General features: G+C 42.7%; 1 protein-coding gene across 11 annotated transcripts in view; it reads left to right on the top strand.

The window, feature by feature from the left end:
• Nucleotides 1-25,346, top strand: part of ARHGAP12 (Rho GTPase activating protein 12) — a 133,927-nt gene that overhangs the window by 91,128 nt on the left and 17,453 nt on the right. For 2 of the 11 annotated variants that reach the window (XM_070056091.2, XM_070056089.2), the window contains 5 exons: nucleotides 10,275-10,400; nucleotides 13,121-13,195; nucleotides 16,299-16,360; nucleotides 19,466-19,547; nucleotides 23,582-23,704. In XM_070056091.2, the coding sequence (XP_069912192.2) occupies nucleotides 10,275-10,400; nucleotides 13,121-13,195; nucleotides 16,299-16,360; nucleotides 19,466-19,547; nucleotides 23,582-23,704 (468 nt within the window). Of the gene's footprint in view, nucleotides 1-10,274; nucleotides 10,401-13,120; nucleotides 13,205-16,298; nucleotides 16,361-19,465; nucleotides 19,548-23,581; nucleotides 23,705-25,346 lie in introns of all 11 variants that reach the window. The other 9 variants (XM_089311887.1, XM_089311885.1, XM_070056092.2 and 6 more) reach the window with 5 other exon arrangements.

Here is a 25,346-nt window from a genome sequence, read left to right as displayed (position 1 = left end):
CTCACATTTCAAGGGTGAAAGTTTTGTATATTCCGTAACTTATGAAATATTCTATAAACCAGTTGTGGCTTTTTTCTCATTCCTATCACTTGTAATTTATACATTCAGAATCTGCTTCAGAAAATAAAATCTTGTTTACTCTTTAAAATTCAAGGTTGTACGAAGACTCAGCATTTGTGACATTCATTAGTAAGCAGTAGAGAGATATTCTAGCAAGTTTTTTATCTTTAGTTAAATTTCTACAAAAAATTATATAGTGTGTTATTTTCCAAATTTGGCTCTCAATAAGATTTTTAATGGGTAAGTAATATCCCAAGCTTAATATGGCTGTTCCAACCTTGAGAGAAAAAGGTGTGCATTATAAGATAAATAATAAATATTTTTAAAAGAAATGTGTAGAAAGAAGTTATAGAATATCTCAACCATTACGTTTTGAAATTAATCCCATTTATAAAAACAATTTAATCATGTATGATGTGGTTACTTTGAAAAGAAAAATTTTATGAATTGTGATAGCCAAAATCTGTAATAATTTATATATGAGCTAAGAATATATTTTGGGGATATAGCTATTAAGTACTGAAAACCATGCAACAGTGACTGCTTTTGCCAGTCATAAAATATGAGATCTGACTTTGAAGAAACCAAGAGAAAAATCTGCTGAAAGTCCACTGAAAGTTATTTGGTTATAGAAGGCTATGTTTTGTTAATAAAAAGCTTAAACATACATGAATTGTTTTTGTTCCCGTGGACAAGTTGAGTCACAGTTGCTGTCAGTGCCTCAGCTAGTCAGCTGAGTGTGTTCCTTCAGGGGGGTCTCTGAGCCCTTGGCGTGATGCGGTCAGTCAAGGGCTTCTCTTGAGCGACTGGTTCCAGGTTTGGGCCATCTGAAGGGAAGAGGCTGTTACAGGGGGACTTCAGAAGGTTCCTGTAAGCCTTCTTTCTCAACATAAGCCCTGTCGAGTTCCAGACACCTTTGTAGGCACGATGCTGGGTGTTTAGTCTGCCCATAAAGGGAAGATCCTGGGAATTTCACAGTGTCAGTGCTGTAAGGTGGATGATCTCCCGTTGTCCCGGTGTGTGTGTTTGATGAGACGGAGGAGCAGGAGCATTGCTGTACTGGGAGTGGCTCTCTGGCAGAGTTTTCCCAGGCATTTGTCTGCTGGAACATTGGCTACTTTCTCCTAATAAGCAAATATTACTTTTCTTTGGTCCCCCAAAAAGCGAATAAGCAAAATGCCTTGAGCATACTCCAGAAATATTAACTCTCGTGACTTCTGGCTCTGCTGTGACTGGACCAGTTCTGCCTGCTGGCAGCCATTGCTTTAGCTGTGCTTTGTCTTCTGGGCCATACTATTAAAGCCGTGTTTTATCCCCTATTAGAATTCTGTGAACAAATGTTTCAGAATCTTGATCCCACTTGCGTGAAATTTCCACTGAAACTCTGTTCTTATCTGCAGCTGATGTGGGTGCGGCAGTTTGGGCACCAATCAAGCAGAAGGTTTGCTCCACTTTAATTTTTTAATTTTATTTATTTATTTGGGAGGTAGAGTTACAAACAGTGAGAGGGAGAGACAGAGAGAAAGGTCTTCCTTCCGTTGGTTCACTCCCCAAATGGCTGAAGTGGCTGGAGATGTGCTGATCCGAAGCCAGGAGCCAGGTGCCTCTTCTTCCTGGTCTCCCGCTCGGAGTCAGGGGCCCAAGCACTTAGGCCATCTTCTGCTGCTTTCCCAGGCCATAGCAGAGAGCTGATTGGAAGAGGGGCAGCCGGGACTAGAACTGGCCCCCATATGGGATGCCGGCCGCAGGCGGAGGATTAACCCACTGCGCCACGGCGCCGGCCCCTCCACTTTATTTTTAAATTCGGAATTGGGTAAGCTGAGCCAGTTGAGACATCTGTGGTTTTGGCTGTTGTTTCTGCTGTCAGTTGTCAGTCCTCTTCAGTTAGGCCATGAACAAGGTCCATTTTATGGTCACAAAGTTCCTGTGGACGGTCTGCCACCACAGACTTCATCTTCAACATCATCATGTCCCTTGGAATGAGTAATCCATTTGTAAACTGTCGGTTTCTGTGGGTCATTGTCCCCATGAACTTCTCATAAAGCATCATTGATTTCACCATTTTTCTACCCAGCCATCACCATAAATTTGATGTTTGTTCTTAATGCCCAGGGCTCTTTTCAGACTGATGTCTTAGTTTCTTAGTGCCTCAGACTAGATCCTGCACAGATGTATTGCAGCAAGTTAGCATGAGGTATTTTGTTGGGAAAATTTTTTGAAATCTACTCATGGTTTTTCATAATGCACACTTTTCGTGAACGGTTTGAAGATTCCTCATATATGAGGAACAGTTTGGAGACTTCTCTGAAGAGTGGCTAAATATTCCCATAGGAATTCTACTACTTCCGTGCTTTCCTTGGTCAGAATCACAGATTCAGTGCTTGGACACCCAGTCGTTTCTGGAGATGGCTTGAGTGAAAAGCAGAGGAGGAGGACCAAGAATCTGAGCTCCATCGAAATCTCACGGGGTCGTTCTTCAGTAGTAGAAATGGATGTGGATTGTCCTGTCACCAGAGTTAGGTCCTCACTTTCAGCATCATGTTTCAGCTCCTGCCGCCATCGGCCTCTTAGGGTAAAGTGTTAGGTCTTGGCAGTTTCTTGACCTGCTAGTTAAATTGGTTGTGAGGAGGAGGTTTAAATTGTCTAAGCTGGAAATGAGGAAGTGTGGAAAAATACTAGAACCCCTATCTACTGTATGAGTAAAAGCAATTGCAAGTTAAATTCTGTACCCTAAGCAATTTAAGACTATTCTGTCAAATAGACTTAGAACCCCCAATGCAAATATTAGAAGTTTAATTTAACCACTGTTTTCTGAATACCTCTTCGGTGTTCAGTACTGTGTAGGTGTTGTGATGAATACAAGGACATGGGGTATGGTCTTCAGCCTTAGGAAGTTTGTTATAAATTTGGAATAAGAAACTTGTTCATGTGACAGCTGAGTAAAATAGAATATGCACACTCATTCATGTAAACATACCTGGTTCTGGACTGGATGTAGCTTAAAGCAATCACAAAACTGCAAGATGGGAGGGAGGGTTGGGAAGGAGAAATAAGGGAGGGTGCGTGAAGAGAGAGAAACAAAACATTTCCCACTGAAGATGAAGTCTTACTCAGAACCCCAGATAAAGCGTGAAAATCAAGAACTAGAGTGCTGTATTTACTCATATATTTCTTAATATATGAAAACATAGTTAAGAGAGATTGCAATTGGGTTGAAAGTTCCCTATAACAATATGGTAGCAATCCTAAAAGAAAAGAATGGAAGAAATGGTAGGGAAATAAGATTTAAAAAATATAATTTGTGGGAATTGAAGAAAGGCGTGAGTCTTTAAATAAAAAATATGCTTTGAATATTGACCAGGATGCATAATAAATCCACATGTTGACAAATTCTGCTGAGTCTGCAGAACTTCAGACGACTGAAAAGCCATCAGATGGTGAACAGACTGATTGCCTGGCACCATTGGCTGCATTCTGCACCCTGCCCACATCTTTCCTGCTGTAGATGGGGTGTGTTGCCTGCCATTCACTGAGTTCAGTCGTGTGACTTGCTTTGGCTGCTGAAATGAGAGCAGAGTATTGAAATGGGCTTGAGCATCAGGGCTTGCTCTGGTTACCATGAGAGGAACATGTCCAGGCTAGCCCACTGGACACAGGAGGAGGAGGAGAGATACAGGGAGCAGAATTGAGCAGAATGAGCTGTTCTAGATCAGCTAACTTTTTAGCCAACCCCCATATCTGTGGAAGGAAATGATTGACACCTTAAGAAAGCCATTCTTTCTTGTCTTTTCATTATTCCTGCCACATTTTTGGTGAACAACAAAAAAGGAAGCATGTCGTTCTGCATCATGTGCTGTGCAGAACGGGGTGTGGATCCCTGTCAGCCGTCCCTAACCAGCATCCATGAAACAGCACCTTCCTCATCCCTGCCCCAGCCCTCAGGGCGGCTGCAGCCCTGTCGACCAGCCTGCCCCAGCACATGCAAGGAGCCGTGTGAATCATCCTCACCGTGCCCCAAACAAACCATAGCAGCCCCCATTCAGGGAGAGGCTGGGAGGAGGGTCAGGTAGGCGAGGGGGAGATACTGAGATTGTGCACAAGTCCTAGGCGTCTTTCTAGTGGCCAGGCAGGAAAATATCCAGAAATAGCACGGTAGGAGCTTCAGAAACTAAAATGTGGCATGGAGTACTGCCCAAGTTTCAAATTGGCCTCTGGACAGCGTTCAAATGGCAGAGCCAAACGGCAGTAAAAAGATTTTAAAAACTAAATTGACATTTGAACAACAGATCATAAAAGTGGTCCAAGATATGTATTCTCAACCTAAACACATTGGCATCCTGTTACAATAGAATAATTTAAATAGAAATCAAAGTCTTAAAAAAATTACTTAAAATGTCAGAATACATCCTGGAATTGCACATCCTATAAAGACCCGGGAAAATCTCCCTTCCACGGGAAAAGATGATAGCTGTTAACACTGAGATGGCCCAGACTGAGGGAGTTCTGATAAGGGTGTTAGAGCAGCTCTCATGGAAATGCTACCACAGCAAGTATGAACACCCTTGAGATGAGTGAATACGTCAGAGTCTCAGCAAAGAAATGGAAACCGTAAAGAACCAAATGAAAATCCTCAGAAGGAAAATACTGACTGGCTGGGCCAGGGGCAGAATTCAGGGGAAAGAGAAAAGAATCAGTGGTACTGGGGCTGGTGTTGTGGGGCAGCGGATTCAGCCACTGCCTGTGACGCCGGCATCCCAAGTGAGTGCCAGTTTGAGTCCTGGATGCCCCGCTTCTGATCCTGCTCTCTCCTAATGCACCTGAGAAAGCAGGGGAAGATGGTATAAGTACTTGGACCTCTGCCAAGAACTTACGGATGTACTTGGATGGAATTCCAAGCTTTTGGCTTCAGCCTGGCCCAGTGCAGCCCTGGCCATTGGGGGCATTTGGGGAGTGAACCCACAGATGGAAGACCTCTCTCTCTGTCTCTTCCTTTCTCTCTATAACTCTGCCTTTCAAATACATCTTAAAAAAATCAGTGATACTGAGGTTAGGTTATTAGAAATTATACAATCTAAGCCACAGAGAGAAAATAGATTTTGAAAACTTGAGCTGAGGGACTGGCACTGTGGTGTAGTGGGTAAAGCTGCAGCCTGTGGCACCAGCATCCCATATGGGTGCCAGTCAAGTCCTGGCTACTTCACTACTGATCAAGCTCCCTGCTAATGCACCTGGGAAAACAGAAGATGGCCCAAATGTTTGGGCCTCTGTACCCACATGGGAGACCAGAAGAAGCTCCTGTCTCTTGGCTTCTGATTGGCCCAGCCCCAGCTATTGCAGCCATTTGTGGAGTGAACCAGCAGATGGAAGGTCTCTCTTTCCCTGATCCCAAAGAAATCCATATTCAGTCATGTTACAATTTTGAAAATAGAAGATAACCTCTGTACCATCCCTTAAAACAAACAAACAAAAACCCCACCCATCTGGAAAGAACTCACTAAGCCACCTGTGACCTGTGAGGTCATGGTTGTTCCAATGACTCTGGTTTTGTCAGAAACCATGGAGGCAGAAGAAAGTAACACCTCATGCTGAAAGAAAAGAACTGTCAACCTTCATGTGTACACGCAGCAAAGATCTCATCAGGAACGACAATAAAATCAAGACATTTTCAGAATGAAGGGAAGACTTTTATCACTGGCAGTCTTGCTCCCAAAGAATTGCTGTGGGGGTTTCCCTTTCAAACTGAAGGGAAATGGTGACTGAAGAAAACCGGAAATGTCAAGGCTGACTTCTGGGAGACTTCTCTGGAACAGTGTTTGACAGATTCCTGGCACTTCTGTGAAGTAGTACTGTTAGGCAGAGTTGGCATCTAACTCATCGTCAAGTGGCAAGAAGGAGGAAAGGGATGCCATTGTTGGGAAGGTTTCTGTATTCCACTTGAGACAGTAACATGTTGACACTAGCAAACTGTGCTAAATTAAATACCTGCATTAGAATCCTTAGAGCAAGCACCAGAAAACTTAACAAGAGTGACTCAGTGAAACTAGATATGCGAAAATGTAATAGGAAAACTTGCTCAAGTAGCCCCCAGAGAGGCAGGACAGAAGAAACAAGAGTGATAACAAAAGAGAAGACAGAAGAGAATGAAACAGTAGACTCGGGGCCGGTGTCATGGTACAGATGGTGGCAGATGGCAGTGGGTTTATCATTGCCTCTGACACCAGCATCCCGTAACAGAGCACTGGTTTGAGACCCGGCCACTCTGCTCTGTTCCAGTCCACTCTCTGCTGGTGCACCTGGGAAGTCAGCAGATGATGGCCGCAGTGTTGGGCCACTGCCACCTCTATGGGAGACCCAGATGAGGCTCCTGCTTCCTGGCTCGTCTTGGCTCAGCCCTGGCTGTCGTAGGCATTTAGGGAATGAGTCATCCAATGGAAACTTCTTTGACTCTCTGTCCCTGGTACTCTGCCTTTCAAATAAATCTTAAAAAATATCACACTTAAATTCTAACATGTACATTGCTACATTAAATATAACTGGCCTGAACATACCTGTTAAAAGATTTTCAGAATGCTTAAAAAATCATGACCCAGGGATGTACTTCCATAAGAAAATCACTTCAAATGTCCTGAGACGTCATGTTAAATGTCCTCTGTCATTTAGTCTATATTGTCTCATGTTTCATGGAGAGTACAGAGATTTCCTGTCAGAGTTAGAAGCTAGACTAAAACTTGGTTTAAAATTTTTGAAATTGTTTGAGAAGGGGGGGTGGGTTGTAAGGTAGAGAGACAGACAGAGAGCTCTCTTCTACTTGTTTACTCCCCAGAGGCTTGCAATGAATAGGACTGGATTGGGATGGGAGCCAGGACCCAGGAACTCAATCCGGGACGCCTGCATGGGTGGTATATCCCAGCTACCTGAGCCATCACCTGCTGCCCCTCAAGTAGACTAGAACTTTTTAAATCACTACTTCTATTCAACAAGTAAATAAAGGCGAGAAAGAAATAATACAGTTGAAAAGGAAAAGATATAATTATTCTTTTGATTATTAGAAAATCCAAGAGAATTTACAGACTTAAAGCTGATGAGCGTTCTGAGTTGCTAGATACAAAATGAACATTAAAAACCAACCATTTCTCTAGTAAAAAGTTAGTCTGAAAATATGGTAGAAATAGGCCAGCGCCGCGGCTCAATAGGTTAATCCTCCGCCTGTGGCGCCGACACCCCGGGTTCTAGTCCCAGTTGGGGCGTCAGATTCTGTCCTGGTTGCTCCTCTTCCAGTCCAGCTCTCTGCTGTGGCCCAGGAAAGCAGTGAAGGATGGCCCAAGTGCTTGGGCCCTGCACCCGCGTGGGAGACCAGGAGGAGGCACCTGGCTCCTGGCTTCGGATCGGCACAGTGTGCCAGCCGTGGTGACCATTTTGGGGGTGAACCAACGGAAAAAGGAAGACCTTTCTCTCTGTCTCTCTCTCTCTTACTGTCCACTCTGCCTGTCCAAAAAAAATAAATAAATAAATAGTAAAAAAAGAAATAGTCAAAACTAGGGCCCCTAGCACCCACATGGGAAACCTGGATGGAGTTTAGGCACCTGGTTTCAGCCTGGCCCAGCCCTTGTGTGGCCATTTGGGGAGTGAATCACCAAATGGAAGATTTGTCTCTTCGCCCCTCTCTTTGTCACTCTGCCTTTCAGACACACAAATAAATATTAAAATGAAAAAAAAATGTTTAATGGCTTCAGTGGTCAAGACACCACGGAGTGGCCTGCAGCCCATGTAATAGTACCTGATTCAGATCCAGCTCTGCTTCCAGTTCCACCCTGGAGGGCAGCAGTGTTGGGAGACCAACATGGGAGACAAGGGTTAAGTTCTGGGCTCCTGGCGTTGGCCTGGCGCAGGCCTGTTGGTTGCAAGAATTTAAGGAGTGAGTCAGTAGATGGAAAATCGCTGCCTCTTTGCTTTTGAAATAAATTAAAAAATGAATAAAGCAGCGAGGCAGCACTTCACCCTTCAGATGAATCTTTTAAACCATATAAGGGTACTTTGAATCTTCGTAGAAGAATGGGATTAAAAGTTGAGTTTTGTGCAAAAAGAAATTGAAATCCAGGTATACATTTTTCATAGGCTTTTTGAAACTCCCTTATCTGCATGGATTTCAAAGTCCTTTTGTACCCAAAGAGACTTCTTTTAATTCTATTTTCCACAAATCTTGTGAATTCCCCTCTCAGTGTCATATGTGTACATTTTTGTATTTTCTGTGTACACACCCATGTGTAAGCTTGACAGTGCCAAATGCCGATGGATGTGGGGCAGTGCAAAGCTTCGTCTTCTGCTGGAAGGAGTATAGATTAGTGCTGCTACCTTTGACATGTCTGTTTGTAGCAAAATGGCTAATGGTAGTTTTCCTGTGTAATAGACTATTCTAGAGAAGAAACAAATGAGTGAGCTAGGGCTGCTTAGTGCCAGCCAACATAGATACTTTCAAAAATGAGGCTGTATGAGTTCAAAAAAAAAGTTGAAAATGATGCGTGTGGGGGTCGGTGCTGTGGCATAGCTAGTAAAGCCGCCACCTGCAGTGCTAGCATCCTGTATGGGTGCCAGTTCAAGTCCCAGCTGCTCCATTTCTGATCCAGCTCTCTGCTATGGCCTGGGAAAGCAGTAGAAGATGGCCCAAGTCCTTGGGCCCTGCACCCGTGTAGGAGACCTGAGGAAGCTCCCGGTTCCTGGCTTTGGATCAGCAAAGCATGGGCCATTGTGGCCAACTGGGGAGTGAACCAGTGGATGGAATACCTTTTTCTCTCTCTCTGCCTCTCCTTCTCTTTGTGTAACTCTGACTTTCAAATAAATAAATATCTTTTTTTTTTAAAAATGATGCATGTGCTAATTTATTTATACAAAATTAAAAAACCCATAAAACAGTGTGTTCATTGATACATAAGTGTGTACTGAAGCGTAAAAAATGTGTGTGGGTAAATACCACATTTATTATGTAGCACAGCTGGAGAGAGAGAGAGAGAAACGGGATCTGGAAGTTGTTTCAGGGGGCATCTGATGTGTCTGAAATATATATATATATATATTTAAGTTTTATTTATTTGAAAGGCAGAGTTAGAGAGAACTTCTATCCTGTGGTTCACACCACAAATGGCCATAACGGCTAGGACTGGGGCAGTCCAAAGCCAGGAGCCAGAAGCTTGTTCCAGGTCTCCTATGTGGGTGCAGAGGACCAAGGACTTGGGCTGTTTTCTACTGCTCCCCCTGACCATTAACAGGGAACTGGATAGGAAGCGAAGCAGCCAGGACTTGAACCAGCGCCATATGGGGTGCCAGTGTTTCAGACTGCAGCTTAACCTAGTGCGCCACAATGCCGGCCCAAAGTTCGCTTGACTTCTAAGCATGGCGAAGTGGGTAACAAGTATAGTTTGAAAAGAAGAGTGTGTCCATTAAAAAGAATACTGGTTTTCGTTTGTCATTTTGCCTGCATAAGACAACGTAGCTCTTAAGGTTTTGGATATCTCACGTGCTTTTTCTTGTTTCTCCTTCTCATTGCAAACATTTACATGATTTAATAACGCCTGAAAACCTACTCTTCATTTTGCAGAAATTTCTTCTGTGCACAACCTGTTCTTTGTACACAACTGATATATTTAGGGGTGGCCTTTAGAACTAGTCCCACTTCAGAAGAACAAATCATCACCTGGCTTTTGAGTGGAAACAAAGACAAAATTCTTAGCCAGGAAAAACAGTCCTTAAATATGAAATCCCTGTTGCGTACATAAGCATTATTTTAAAAATCCAAGCCTGAAATGAAATTCGTATGGATTTTAGAAGTAGAAGCAACCTTGGAAGTGCATTTATGCAAGGAGCTCATTTTAGAGACTATGATAGCTAGTAGTTACTGGGAGCCTGACAGGGCAGGTTTATACTTTGGTCTTTTGAGTGACTCAGGGAATGAGTTCGTATTTCTGTTACGCGTGTGTTACACCTGAAGAAGCTTCAGGGGGGTAAACATTTACCAGACATAGCTTGATCTGTCCAACACCAAATCTGTAGTCTTCTCGGTTGTGCCACAGTGCTGGTGAGAGATGAGAAGAGGAGTCTAGAATGTTCACAATGGGGCTGCGGGGTGAACTCTGCTTAATAGGCACGTATCTTTGGAATCAGCATGTTTAAACTTCACTGGTTTTTTCTGTTAGTAATGAAGTGCATTTTGTTCTCTTTAGTATAGTGCGTCATCTCAGCAGCAGAGAGAAATAATTAAAAGTAGGAGCCTGGACAGGCGGCTGCAGGAACCAATAGTGTTGACAAAGTGGAGACACAGCACCATTGTATTGGACACCAATGACAAGGTAGGACTCTTAGGAAAGAGGATTTTGGCAAGTTTTGTGCATTATATTTCATGGTGAATTGTTCCCATCTGTACTAACATCTTACTTTATATAGCATTCCTATTGTTAAGTATGATTCTTTGTTTTGAACCAGCGTAAGCATTTGATGTGCACATGTGATGACATGTGGCTGTATTATTTGTGCTCTCCGTGTTTCGTGTAAAGATGTTCTGCTATTGAATATGGAGGGCATGTCAAAGCAGCAGCATTCTGCAGTCTGTACTTAATTACTGAAGACAGGCTTGAAAATACTTTAGCATTGAGGTTCACCCCGGTGGGTAAGATTCCTGGAGATTTTTAATAGAAAAATTTGTTCAACTCCAAGTAAGATTACAATTCAGGATCTATAGAAAGTGCCTAAATACAGTATGAACATACTTCAAAAAGTTTGTATGAAATGGAGTTAAATCAATTTGGGTGCAGAAAATTTTTATGAGATCCATGCATAATTTTTCCATAATGGATGTTTTCCATGAACTTTTTGAATGCTCTTCATATACTAATATAGAGTAAAAGTCAGCATTGAAACAACCCCCTGTTTCTTTGTGCTGGAACAAATAGGATGATGATATTGGTGACATTTTCTTAAAATTTCTTACTCCTTTTTTATCTCTTTCGAGCTTTATTTTCCGTCTGTTGCTTAAAGTCATATGCATGAAATTCTTAGTACCATCTCCTCATTCACCTGATTGCCACAGAGTGGTGAGAATATGGTTTTCTTGAGATCGGAGGGTAGGTTGTTTTCAGTAGAAATATCTCCCCTCTCCCTACATTAGCCTAATAAGGTGAATCCATAGGGAATTGCTTCAGCAGCTGGACATTTCTATTTTTTATAATCTATTATATGCCTTCGTAAGACAAGGCAGTCTCTGAGGTTATGAAAAGGGACTATCCCAGAACAAACTACCCAAGATGCGTAAGGAGTGAAGTGTGTATGACACAGGATGTAATCATAGAAGGCTAATACTGTAAAGCAAGTGTTGTTAAATATGACCAAGATCCTGTTTCATTTGGCAGGTAACCTCGGTGGGGGTAGAGGGAGTATCTGTGTGTCTGCTTATGTATGGTTTTTACTGAAACTGCTATTTTTAGTTTTATAAAGATATATATGCATATACATTTATGATAAATGTATAAGTTATTTGCTTACAGTAGTTATATTTGTTATGCATTATTACTCCATTTGTTGTTATTTCTGTAAGATTGATCTTGCTATGAAAAATAAATCACACTTACTATTCATTTGATACAAAGTTCTCAGAAGAACTTAAGTGAGGCTCAGCGGGGATTAGACATTAATTTCTTCTTGTAAGGGTATTTTTTGATAAGATTTTGATATGTTCTCCATTAGTACTGTTGGCCTTAGACGTTTGGTTTGAAAGCTCCCTCTTGGCAGGGTTTGCCTGTAATCTCTCACTGTTCTCTGGGTTTAGAAATTGTGTAGGAGGTAACCCTGAAGACTTTCTTCCAAGTGGATGACTGTTGAGTTCATGGTTTTTGCGTTATTATAAGAAATAATTTCCAGGTTTTCTGAAATACCTTCTCCACTTTCCATAAGCATAGAAAACTAGAGTGATAGAGATGCAAAGGTAGATGCACAGAGGGGTTGTTTGATAGGACAATCAATAGGTATTGACAGGATTTTTGTAATTCTCTTTTTCTGAAGTTAGTTGAAGCATCTAAGTGGATGGAGAAAATTTAAATCAAGCTAGGCATTTTCCACCAAACACTTTTTTTTAGGTTTATCTGCCTGAATAGTCCTATAAATGTCTGTAGTAGAAATTATATACTGTGTTTCAGTACTGACAAAGCAGAGGCTTCAAACTCACTGTCGGTTTGCTCTGATGTTATTCTTAGAGGCTTACTCATAAAAGCCTTTTTTTTTTTTTTTTTTTTTTTTTTTTTTTTTTTTTTTTGGTGAAGCATGAATCTTTGCGTTTTAGGTTTCTTCCTTACATTTTACAATCTTGCTTGTCTGAGATGTTGGTGATGCTGGGCCCTGCTCAGTGCCTCCTGCAGGGGTGATGTCACCATCCCAAGGCTAAGGAGGCATGTCCAGTTTTCTCCACTATAAAATGTTCATTTCTTTGAAATTAATAAAAACCTTCCAATGAATACTTTAAAAAAAAGAAAATCTTTCTTATTTCTAATCAATGGAAAGTTAGCTATAAATTAACTGAAACATTAATAGCAGTTTAATTTAGTTTCTCCTGTAGCTGTTGAGTAAAATGAAATCCTCCTTCTGGCAGTTTCTAAGTCATTCCCGTGACCGTCTCCTGCCTGGTGCTGGGGACGCCTCCCTACTATCCCGAGAGCACATTGGTGTAGTGACCACTGTGTATTCTCTCCCAGTGACGGATTTTGCATATTTTGGGTGTAGTTAATTGAAGCTAGTACGGCAACATGATCTTAAGGCAACATGCACCCTTGCTTTTGAACAATTCTGTATGCATTATTTAACAATAATTGCTTTAAAATTTACCACATTTTCCTAAACTCTTTACAACATCTGTAGTTTTAAAGTCAGCACTGTATTCATTTTGGAGCTGAAGATAGAAGGAGAGTACTAAGGAAAACATTTTCCTTTGGCTAGCTTGTTGATGCTCTCCTACTGTGAGTAGAGTGAGGAATGAAGTCAGATATCAAATAGAGTAACCGTGTTCATTACTTATTTCTTGTAGGAATCTACAACTGCCTCCAAACCCTGCTTTCCTGAAAGTGACTCCTCTCCCTCTTCACCAAAGCTCCAAGACACAGTTAGTGTGGTGGGCACTGGTGGGCTGGCCCTGGCCTCCCCTCAGTCCTTCTCAGGGAGTTCCCTTTCTCCAAGGATGTGGCTAGGGGTTCCTGCTGTTAGATTTCACTGGCCTTAAATCACAGTTAGGTTGAAATCAAGAATCAGATTTTATGGATTTTAAAGACCCGCTTTGTGCCAGATCATGATTGACGTCTGTACCATATTTTTAAGTGATGAATTTATATTTGCCTTTTAAAACTAAATGTAAGGATTCCCAGAAAAGACTTTGCCCTTGTCCTCAGGCCAGCCGTCCAGAGGTAAGCAGCTCTCCCCTGCTTCCTGGGGAGCACAGACTGCCTCCTTGTCCTGCGCGGTCTGTCCCTGCACCACTGACTTCTCTGCAGCCCCCATGTTCGCTCTGGTGGTCTCCCTTGCCTATGTGTGAGCGCACAGCTGGTCTTCCCCTCGGTGGCCTCGTGTGTCTTGTAAAATGAAGCGCCATCCTATGGGGGATCGGGCATGGTGGAAGGACTCGGTAGCCAGGAGCACGCAGGGACCGACTGGGGCAGTGGTCGCCGCGGGAAGGGCAGCGGGAGCCGGGCGACCTCGTCCACCAGGGTGCTCTAGTGGGGCGGTTTGTTCCGCCATCTCCCCTCTTACCCATCACACCCAGTTTCTGTCAGTTTTGCATTCTGAATCTCTCTGCAGAGTGGTGCCTCCTCTCTCCCCCTGTCCCTTCTCTGGGCCCAGCCTCCCTCCTTTCGTAGGGTCATGGTTAGAAGAGGACTCTGGTTGGCTCCCTGTCCTGCTGCTCTTGCTTCTTCAGTCTTTCTTGCTGCTTCTGCAACTCGAAACCTAACTCCCAGAAGCCACGGAAAGCCCTTGGCTGCGTGCGCTCTCCCCCGCTCCTGGCCTGGGTGCTGTTTGTTATTTTCCCTCCTACTCTTCCTGTCCAGCCAAGGTCTGCTTCCTGGTTCCCTCCATCTCTGCTCCCCTTCTTTGTCTCCCACAAAGAGTTAGCTGTACCTTTCTTGCAGCGCTGAGCACATTGTATGGTAGTTGATTTTTGTACTTTTTAAACATTTTGAATGTGGCGAATGTTGTTCTTAGTTTATGTTCAGGTTAGAGTGCTTTGTACTTAGAGCGTCAGTACTTGGGTCTTGATCCTTTCCTTGAACCAGGCATCCACAGGCACGATTCTGTACTGGTTTCAGGTCATCCATTGACTCAGATGAGAATCCAGGTTAGACTCTCGCTCACCCTTAGGCATGGCCATCTGTCACTGCTACTGGCCCATCCATTGTTCCCACCGTCTGCATGCCTGGATTTCCTCCTGCTTCTGATTTTTTTTGTTTCACACACAATTCCAGCGGGGGTACTTTCTATGGCTTAATTCCCACTTCCCTGCCCCTGCAGTTCCGGTGCTCATTAGCTCACGTAGCCAGTGCCCATCCATCCAGAGTCCTGTGCTTAGGTCGTTCCCGATGCATCGAAAGGTTTCTAACTTTTCCCTTGTTTCTGATGGGGGTTGGGGACAGTAAGTTGAGAATGTTCTTATTCCACATCTTGTGCACCCTTAGAATTGTATAACTGATGTCCTTGTTGAGAGGCCACAGAGTTCTTAAGTTAAATGGCAAACTTGCATATCTAAGTTATGTCTTACGAAAAAATTACTGTAGGACTTTATGTGGATTATTCCCCAAGTTCTCAGTATGCCAGAAATGTCAATCAGCTTGACAATTTTTCAGCTTTGTTTATACATGTGTAAGTTTTTATCAGATCAAGCAAAACTTCATATGTTATCTTTAAGGCATTATAGAGAAAATTACTCATTACATTTTGTTTATCTCTCGTACAGAAAATACATTTTCTAATTAAAGTACATAGAGAAAATGTAGATGGGGAATCCATTAAATAGTCAGAAACAAATGCTGAACTGAGAATATTTTCCTCTGAGAGTGAGTGTGTGTGTTTCCACTGAATTAAAATTAACCATTGTCTCATGTACTAATGTACAGTGCTTATACTAACATTGATAATTGATGTGGGCACCAACTCATTTTGTTTAAGTTCCTTTGAGTGTAGGAAGGAAAAGCAGTGAGAAAAATACTTCTTCATTTCCATTTGGAAGAATTTTAAAATAACATTAATTTTAATATACTGGATTTTGCCTACATAGTGTTTGCTGATAAAGCTTGTATCATTATTTTTTGACATCAGCTGCCTAATAAATCTAGTTTTATCCAGAGCCTAACTCACAATCTGGTAGCACAGTTAATGAAGCACATATTGAGTTTTTATGCCATATTAAAGCCAGTACTGTACATAATAACAGTTACTTTTGATTATTTTATTATCACAGTCTCTGCATTTGTTCTCCCTAGTTTTTGGGTTTTTTTTAAGGATTTATTTTATTTATTTGATAGAGTTACAGAGATAGGTAGAGATAAAGAGAGAGGTCTTCCATCCACTAGTTCACTCCCCAGATGGCTGCAAAGGCCAGAGCTGCACCAATCCAAAGTCTGAAGCCAGGAGCTTCTTCCAGGTCTCCCATGTGGGTTCAGGGGCACAAGTACTTGGGCCATCTTCTACTGCTTTCCAAGGCCATAACAGAGAGCAGGATTGGAAGAGGAGCAGCCAGGACTAGAACCAGCGCCCATATGAGATGCTGGCACTGCAGGCAGTGGCTTTACCCGCTACACCACAGCACCGGCCCCTCCCTAGTTATTTTTATATTCAGAGTGGGTTAGTATGTTGAATAATTTTCAGATTATGTAGTTAAAACAAAGTAAAGAATTCCTTTTTTTCCGGTATTTTTCACATAAATAATTTCTCTGGTATTGACTTGTTCATGTGGAAATCTAATTTGGTAGCGCAGGAAGTACCTGATAGCTGCTGTAACTGAGGGAGAAGAGGAAGACTTTGTCAGGTCACTGAATAAAGCTTTCTGGAAGCATTAGGAAACTTACACTTGTGCCGTAGTACTAAGCACGTCACGTACTCACTAATCTTTCCCACGAGCTAATTGTTAGACTTCCCGGCCGTTTCGCTCAGTCCTGGGTTAGAGCTTAGACTGCACTGTCCACATGCATGGCACATAAACAGTATTACTCTGTTCCTAGGGCCAAGAGAAATATGGATTGTTAAATGTGACAAAAATAACTGAAAATGGGAAAAAAGTTCGGTAAGTACAGATTCTTTAATGCTCTGATGTGATTCATCTGACTGAAATACGTGGAACGTCCCAGATGTATTCTAGTGGAAATGATTGAGAGTTGCAGAATTTCTAATGGGTTACTTTCTAATGTACTAGAGTATGTGAGTGTGTGTCATGAATTGTATGAACATTTTCCTTTGTCTTCACCTATTTCTTAAGTAATATTAAATTCAGAGGTGATCAAGCAACAGATTCGGGGAAGCCTTAACTTACTTTCAGTATTAAATTCCTGTTATTATTTTCAGTAGGCAGTAAATGCACATGATAAAAAGCAGGGTACACTAAGTAGTGACTGAAGTCGGTTAGCCAGCCATCGGGTCCCTCCCCAGACGCAGCCAGGGTTGCATCCCGTGAGTTTAGTGCTTTCCTCCAGAGACAGGATGTACTCCTACGCACGTGTGCATAGATGGATCTGTGAGACAGTCTTTTCAGTCTGTCTTGGAGATGGCTCCATTGCATTGCCTGTGGAGCTGCCACAATGAATTATTTGCTGCACAGTTGCATGCTGTATGACTGTACTGTAGTTTATGTAGCTGTTACTTATTTGTAAGTATGTAACGAGGCCCACTGGTAGAACATTTAGCATGTTTACAGTGTTTACTACTACAAACAATATGACACTTAGCATCTTGGGCTAGTGCATTTTGTAAATATGTTACTGTGCTTGTAGAATCAGTTTTGCAAAAGCAGAGTTGCTAGACCCTTGGCAAGGTCATTTTGGTGAAGTACTACAAATTGTGCTCCAACATGTTGAATCCCTCCCTGCCCCCAGAGCGGGCATAGTTCCATAGCTTTTCCCAGTTCAGCATGTTGTCAAATTCTTTGCTCTTTCCCAAGGGATTGGGTCCAAGGAGTTGGGCCATCTTCTGCTGCTTTCCCAGGCACATTAACAGGGAGCTGGATTGGAAGTAGAGCAGCTGGGACTGGAATCAGCGCCCATATGGAATGCCAGCACTGTAGGCAGTAGCTTTACCTGCTATGCCACAGCGCCAGCACCTTGAATGAATCTTTACCCATCCATAATTTTATAGTATCTTGTAGGTCATTTGGAACTACTGGTTCACTGAGTTTGCTCAGTTTTCATATGGGTACACATTTTATTTCATACTACCAAGAATCACACATTGGTAATACCAGAAAGGTCACTGATGTCATTAAGTGTTGAGGAGTTGTCAAACAGTGGCAGATGAGAAATGTTTAAAACTTCTACCTTTAGGGGCTGGAGTTGTGGCATGGTGGGTGAGGCCATCACCTGTGGCACCAGCATCTTATGTGGATGCTGGTTTGAGTCCCAGATACTCCCCTTATGATCCAGCTCTTTGCTAATGTCCTGAGAACAGTATTGGGTGGCCCAAGCGCTTGAGTCCCTGCACCCACACTGGGGACCCGCCTGAGGCTCTTGGTTCCTGGCTTCAGCCTGGTTCAGCCCTGGCTGTTGTTCTACTTTGTGTGTGAAAGCGTTAAAGTTTTTCATTGTGGTGAAAGACATATACTTTTTTTTTAAGATTTCTTTTTTTTTTTATTTGAGAGGCAGAGAGGGAGAAACAGAGGGAGAAGTCTTCCATCTGCTGGTTCCCTCCCCAAATGGCTGTGATGGCTGGAGATAGGCCGATCTGAAACTAGGAACCAGGAACTTCTTCCAGGTCTCCCAAGTGGGTGCAGGGGCCCAAACACTTTGGCCATTTTCCACTGCTTTCCTAGGCCATCAGCAGGGAGCTGGATTGAAAGTGGAGCAGCCAGGACTTGAACCAGCACTTAAAATGGGATGTTGGTGCTGCAGGCAGAGGCTCAACCTACCATGCCTCAGCACTGGCCCATTTCACTCCTCTTAATACATGAAGTTCAAGTAGACATAAGGAGTGATAAAATTAATAAAGTACACCTACTTGATAGGTTTTAAATTCTAACATTTTGAAAACAGAAAATAAACTTGTATGTCTGTAGCGTTTTCACAAAACCAGCCACATGTTTGGCTGTAAGGAAAGCCGTGATAATTTCCTATAGTAGATGGATTTGACATTCATTTTAACCTCCTAACAACTGAGTTCCCCTGTTTTCCTGTCTGCAAACACTGATCCACACCTGCTGTTTGAAAAGTGTTTTGCTAGGCCTGAGATGATTAAAATAACGCACTGTTTCTGCTTTCAAGTAACTTTGCAACTTCAAAGGGAAAGAAGCATTTAGGCAAACAACTCTAATGTAGAATAAAAGACAATGAAGGGGAAAACTGGGTAGAATCTGGCCAGGGAATGACAATTGTCAGCTTTTAAAGTGCTCAATAGGAACGCTGATGATGACATACTCCGTATGAGTCTTCCTGTGTATCTGGAGATGAGACAGTCAGTGTTAAAGGGATGTATTTTAGAGCTTTGTATTACAGCCAACTCTGAACATTGGTTACTTCTGAAGTATGGATTGACGGAGAAGAAAGGGGGCCTTTTCATTTTTTTCCTAACACATTTCTGTCTTCAGAATTTTTATGTGTTGCTTTGGTGAATTTAGGAAGACTTTTTCCCCTCTGAATGTCAGGCTAGCTAAAGTAACCTGGCTGGTCAGTCAGTGTGCATGTTATTTTAGACTTCAAAGCATCAGTATCTACTGCTGCCTCGAGCAGCCCTGTTTAGCAGAAGGGAGAGCAGAGAAGGAAGGAGCAGTCTGTATTTGTGAGGAATTAGGAGAGTTGAGGAAAGCATGTTTGTCCAATTTCCAATTGTGAATAAGAATTCTTGCCAAATATGGTGTTCCACTTGTGTGACTTTCAAAGAAGTTAGTGGGCATGACCACAGTGTGCTGGATTAGCTCCATGTGAACCTAATTAGGGGATTGTTCATAGTTTTTGGATAACTTGTATCCCCAGCTGACTCCATTTGCTTTGAGGTCTTTGAGATCAGGTTGGGGCTGCAAATGACTGCGTTCCATCAGCATCAAATCCTCAATAAAAATGATTATTCGAGTGTCAGTAATTCCTGTAAATTGTAGATGATAGTGATAATAGTTAAGTAGGTTTTGATTTTTAAGTGGTTGGAAGAACTGGACAAGTAGAGCTGTAATTGGTCATCTTTATCATTACAGAAAGAACTGGTTATCTTCGTGGGCAGTGTTGCAGGGATCATCATTGCTTTTTACCAAAACTCAAGGAAGTAGCACGAGTTGGGTGAGTATCTCTTTTCTTTGGAGGCTTTAAATTATATGGATGGTATTCAGGTATACCCGAATTTGCAGAGTAATTTCCAAAGTCCTTCTAGTTATAGTTAATGTGCAGATAAAATCAATGAAGTTTTTTTTTTTTTCTAGTTAAAGATGTCTGTTGACTGAAAAAGGAAGACTCAGTAGAAAAGTTTGTTGTATTAAAATCAACAGGTTCTGCTTTAGCTGTTGAACGGAACTGTGGGCTTGCTCCTTGGGCATTATAGAACAAATTTCATTTCTTGAGTCATTTTCAGGATTGGAAAGCTTTCCTGTAGCTGAGCCTCTGGTGTTTCAGGTGTTAGTCAGAGAATAGGCAGTCGTAGGGCGAGCCTGCCTGAACTGTGGTCTGACCCAGGGTTCAGCGTCTGAGTCAGCAGGTTTTAGAAGAAAAAGATTTCACCAGATGTCTGCGTTCTTGAATGCTTTCTATCACTACTCCTCAGTTTATTTGTAATAAAAACGTAGGCAGTTAGAACTTGTGGCATCTGGTCGCTAGTGTTTCTTGTACACTCAGTGTGCATCAGGTGCACTGTGCACCTCATCCTCTGCCACAGCTGACAAGAAGAGGTCCAGGGGGTCAGGAACTCCCTGGGAGCCTCGCAGAGCTGGGTTTAAAAAGTTGCTGTTTTGGCCCTGAGTCTGTGCTCTGGGTATTTCCTAAAAGTTTCAGTAATTGAGTTTGAAATGTCAATGTGCAGAGAACTTTTAAAGTAAAGTTACTTTTTACGAAAGATTTGGTGCTATGGCATAGCAGGTAAAACCGCAGCCTGTGGTGCCGGCATCCCATATGGGTGCTGATTCGAGTCCCGGCTGCTCCACTTCTGACCCAGCTCTCTGCTATGGCCTGGGAAAGCAGTGGAGGATGGCCCAAGTCCTTGGGCCCTGCACCTGCGTGGGAGACCTAGAGGAAGCTCCTGGCTCCTGACTTTAGATCGGCGCAGCTCTGGCTGTTGTGGCCATCTGAGGAGTGAACCAGCGGATGGAAGACCTCTCTCTCTCTCTGGCTCTGCCTCTCTGTAACTCTGACCTTCAAATAAATAAATACATAAATCAGAGTTACAGAGAGAGGGGGAGACACAGAGAAAGAAAGAGCTCTTTCACCTGCTGGTTCACTCCCTAGGTGGCTGGAATGGCCAGGGCTGGGCCAAACTGATGCCAGGAGCCAGGAGCTTCTCCCAGGACTCCCACATGGGTAGTAGGGGCCCAAGGAATGGGCTACCTTCCCCTGCTTTCCCAGGCTATAAGCAGGGAGTTGGATTGGAGGTACAGCAGCCAAGAATTGACCTGGCACCCATGTGGGATGCCAGCATTGCAGGTGGTGGCTTTACCCTCTGCACTACAAAACCATCTCCAAAAAAGAAGAAAATTATTCTAAACATATTTGGTCCGCTTCCTATCTTACTTTAATGAACTTTTTTTTTAGAATGACTGAGTTTCTTTAAAAGTAGAGTAGAACCTGCAGCTCCTCTGTTTAATGAAAGAGAAGTCCACTTTAAAATTGGAGCAGATTTTGGTCCTCCGTATTTGTCGGGCCTGCACCACTGTCCTGAACCGCAGTGCCAGCAGAGTGGAGGTCCTCGGCTGCTCTCACAGGCAGCCGCAAAACCCCCAGGGACTGAGCACAAATGTGGCCGTTCCAGTGCCTTGCTTTTGTTTCGCCTCGCTCACTGTGCTTCACTCTCTGATCAGCCAGTACAGTAAAAGTGGCCCGTGATGTGCTTTCATATTCAGCGACTGAAATGTTGGCTTGTCCTGCCTGAAGCAGGACGATAGCTGTGTCTGTCCCGTCCCCTTGGAGGGAACGCGTGTGGTGCTTCGTGCTGCCGCAATGCTAGAGGCCTGTGACCAGTCCTGTGTTCATATGGCGCAACCTGTATTTGAAATTGAGAAGATGAGTGAAAGGAAAGCAATGGAGAATAATAATACTTGTTAGTAAGTAAGAACAAAAAACCCGCAGAAAGTTGTATAACAAGTATTTGTTGATTATTGAACCTGAAGAAAATGAAAGCTTCTCTTTCAATTTACAGATGTTAGTTGTTACCCCGCACACAATCACGATGGCAGAATGGCTGCATCTTATTTAGAGCTTCCACTCTAGGCGACCTTAGGTGATTCAGAACTCGGAATCAAAACTGACACTGACTTTGTGTGTGATACATTTCTGTTTGTCAGCTAGAATTCTGTTACTGTGTGACCATGTGGCAATAGTGGAAACAGAGTTTAAAATTCATTAAGTTACCCAGTTTTGACATTGTAGAATTTTCATGAATTTTTAATTTTAGGAATTCACTATTTGAATATTTGCCTTTAAATGAGATTTTATTAGTATTGTTATTAATATTATTTCAAATAGGCATAATTAAATAAAACACAGCCACACAATGTTTTATGGTCTTCAATAAAGACAAAATAAGATTTGGGATAAGGTGAAATGCTTGGTTTTACAGTCAGTTCTTAATTTTTATTTTATGACTAATTTTAAAATATCAGACTATGGACTGTCTTGCTTTCCTCATTTCCACATATTAACAGAATAAAAACCAATTGAAATGGCCTAAAGAAAAGCAAATAACATTACTTAAATAAGAAGTATGGAGTTTGCTAAAATATACAAGGTTCTCCTTAATTCTGGAATTAAGATGGTTAAAAAAGGGATTTAAGGGAATTCTAGTTCTGAGTCTGCTCAGTCACGGGGCAGATGTTCTGCAGATGAGCTGCGTCCTGTTTCTACAGCGGATTGCATTGCACCTGCTGATGCCCCTCGGAGGCTGAGCAGCCAGGCCGAGTGCTCCGCAGCCGCTGTAGAGAGTTCTCAAGTCTCCCTAGGAAGGCGCTCTGTGGAAGCTCATCTCTGGCACACAGCGTTTCCCTTTGCTGTAGGAAGAGATCACTTTCCCTTCAGATGAGTTCGGATGGTTTTGTGAAGGGACCATATTATGGGAGAAGTACAGTTTTTCAGACGTTAGGATCACGGGACAGAAACCAGGAGGTCCATGTGAAGAAAGCGGTGCACGTCTTCCATTCAGCCCTGGGTGGCCCGCTGACAGCCGCCCCACTGCTGGCAGTTCTGTTCTCCGGCTTGCATGTATCTGGTGGCAGAGCGTGGAGAGCTAACATCGAGTAAAGGAGCTCCCGAATACTGCATGGCGTTCCCCTCTGGATGAGAAGTGCAGTGGGTGCTGGGGTAGCCGAGACCGAGGGAGCCTTGCCTTCTGTAAGATGAATACCTGCAGTTTTGTTCTAGAAACTCTAGTCACTGCACTCCCGTAACAGTACCAGAAACTGAGAAGTCTGGTTCCTCGCCTCCTTTCACCTCAGAAGTGTAAATGTTTGTTCAGTGGAGGAGAAAGCCTGCTGTGTTCTGAGCATTGTGTTCTGCAAAAGTTACGTATTATAACAGGGAAGACTGACCAGGGAGCGGTCCCAGCGCCACTCTGATTATCCAGTGTTTTCCTTGAGTATTTCAAAATTCCCCACAAATACTCTTGAGAGGCCTGATAGTTCTTCATTGTGGGAGAGTCTCTACCACGTGACTGACACCCCCACCGCGGGTTGTGACAACTGAAAATGTCTCCAGATGTTACCAAGTGTCCCCTGGAAGGCACACTACGTGGCAGGGCTGTTCCAGAGAGATGAGAAGGCATGGTAGAGGCAGGGCCCCACAGGGCCCCAGGAGGAAGGAGGCCCAGGGGTCTGTGAGCAGTGAGTGAACAGCATGGCAGAGGGCCGGGTGCAGCCCCTTTATGCCTTGAGTCTCCTGTCATCAACATGGGCTTACAAGTAAAACGTGAATTTATATAATTACAAAGTCAGAAAATATCCCGAGATAAATTCCAAGGTCTTTGAAAAGCGTCTGAAAGTCTAGCTTTGCTCGCCTGGTCCGTCTGCTATGGAAAAGGATTTTTGTCCTATGTGGGTCCATGATGCTTTTCTCTTGTGCCTCATTTTCTCATTGTGCACTGTTATGACATCATCATTTTCTTCCCTTTTCCCATCAAGTCATTCTGCCAGCCGGGCTCCATCTCTGAGCTCTTGCTTTCGCTGCTTTCTTCTTGGAAAAATTCTGTCAGTCGTCGGCCTGCTGTCACATATGTCAAGTGTGCTCCTGTGTCGGCTGTCACTGTATGTGTTCTTGTTGCATGCCTCTTGCCACAGTAATTCCATTTTCTGTGCCATGAATACATTGGTGGGTGGTGACTACAGTCAGGAAAAATGGGGCTGAGTTTTGGAAATGTTGCCAGCTATCTTGACCACATTTTTCTGTCATTTCATATCAGGTCATGTATTCACATTTAGTGGCTATATCTTACGTGACTGGTTATTTGTATCTTAGCTAATAGCTAACCACCTATAGCAAATATAGTGGCAACAAGTTAAATAATTGATTTTCATCATTTTGTTAAATGTGTGTTGAAGTTTTATAACTTTCAGACTGGATCATTCCTGTTCAAGAAGTTATTTGTGCCTGTGTATAGCTTCATGGTTATTTAAATGTCTTTTGAATGACAGAAGATACTTAAGAAAGAAAACTAGAGTACAGCCAGATTTTTACAGTGATTTCTAAGAAAATATTCCAGCGGTAAATTCTGTAAATTATCCTAAATGTTGCATTGATTCCTCTAATAAATTCCGTATCATTCTTAAATGTAGTTTTGTTTTGTTGTAACAAATACATCATATAAGTCCACACTGCTAACAGGTGAAAACGAACCATTTCTGAAACATAAAGCTGACACTGCAAATAGGGCATGAGTTATCACGAGGTTGGTGGGTAAGATCCACTTCCTGTGACAAGTGCAACAGAACTAGAAGATATTTGAGCAATGAAATTTGCTGAATCACATACAGGAAATGTTCTCCAATCTCTGTGACTTTGAGATTACAATCCAGCAGCGCCTGGCCTTCCCAGTCGCTGAGGGATGCACTTTCTGTTCTTAGTGAACTGGCAGAAATTTAAGTTAGGGACGGCAAGATGCAGAGTCAGTGTATGTTTCACATAGTTTTTTTTGTTGCTCACCGTTTCCTTACCTAGCGCTAACAAAATGCAGTCGAGTTCTGTTTCTCCTCAGGCGCTCATGGTCAGCTGTCTTCCCACCCCTTTCACAGTTGCTCGCTGAGCTGCTGAGGCCGCGTGACATCTGACTGTGGTTATCGTTTCCAGCAGGGCTCAGTGAAACAAGATGGAGCTTTAGAGCTTGCCTTTTCCCCACAAGTTATTGTTAGTTGTTGACAGCGTAAATAATCCATAAGGAAATAACTCTTGAAAGCACACAATCGGGTTAGAAAAGGCTTCTCAAGTGGAAAATTCACTTGGTAGCTGCCTGAGATGATTGATCTCGGATATAATATCGCCTTGCCTTTTTGGACATGTCATTTTACAGTAGTGATATGTAGTTTAGGATAAATTCCAGGAAAATTGAACTGCAAAGCCTGCGTGTACATATGTTTGTAGACTTGCAAATACAGCATCACCAAGTTTCCCGGTCTGGGATTTGTTCCAATTTATGTCCTGCTTGCATAGAGGCCTGTTAACATACAGCCTCACAGTTTGGGATATTTCACCCTTGTGTGCGTGAAAAAGGATTTCAGCCTGGCTTTATTTTATAAACTTCATTATGATGGAATTTGAGCCATTTTATTTCATTTTCTAGGTAATGCATATTCATACCTTCTAAACGTTTTTCATGTTTAAAGTAGGAGTTATTTTATATAGGAAGAAAAGACTGAAACCACTGTAACCTATTTGAATTACCATTAACAAAAA

Source organism: Oryctolagus cuniculus, chromosome 13 (assembly GCF_051225735.1).
Source record: "Oryctolagus cuniculus isolate XC-2025 breed Fujian yellow rabbit chromosome 13, ASM5122573v1, whole genome shotgun sequence".
Taxonomy (NCBI): Eukaryota; Metazoa; Chordata; class Mammalia; order Lagomorpha; family Leporidae; genus Oryctolagus; species Oryctolagus cuniculus.
The sequence above is the reverse complement of the archived record's forward strand: the minus strand, read 5'-3'. Positions and strand labels throughout refer to the sequence as shown.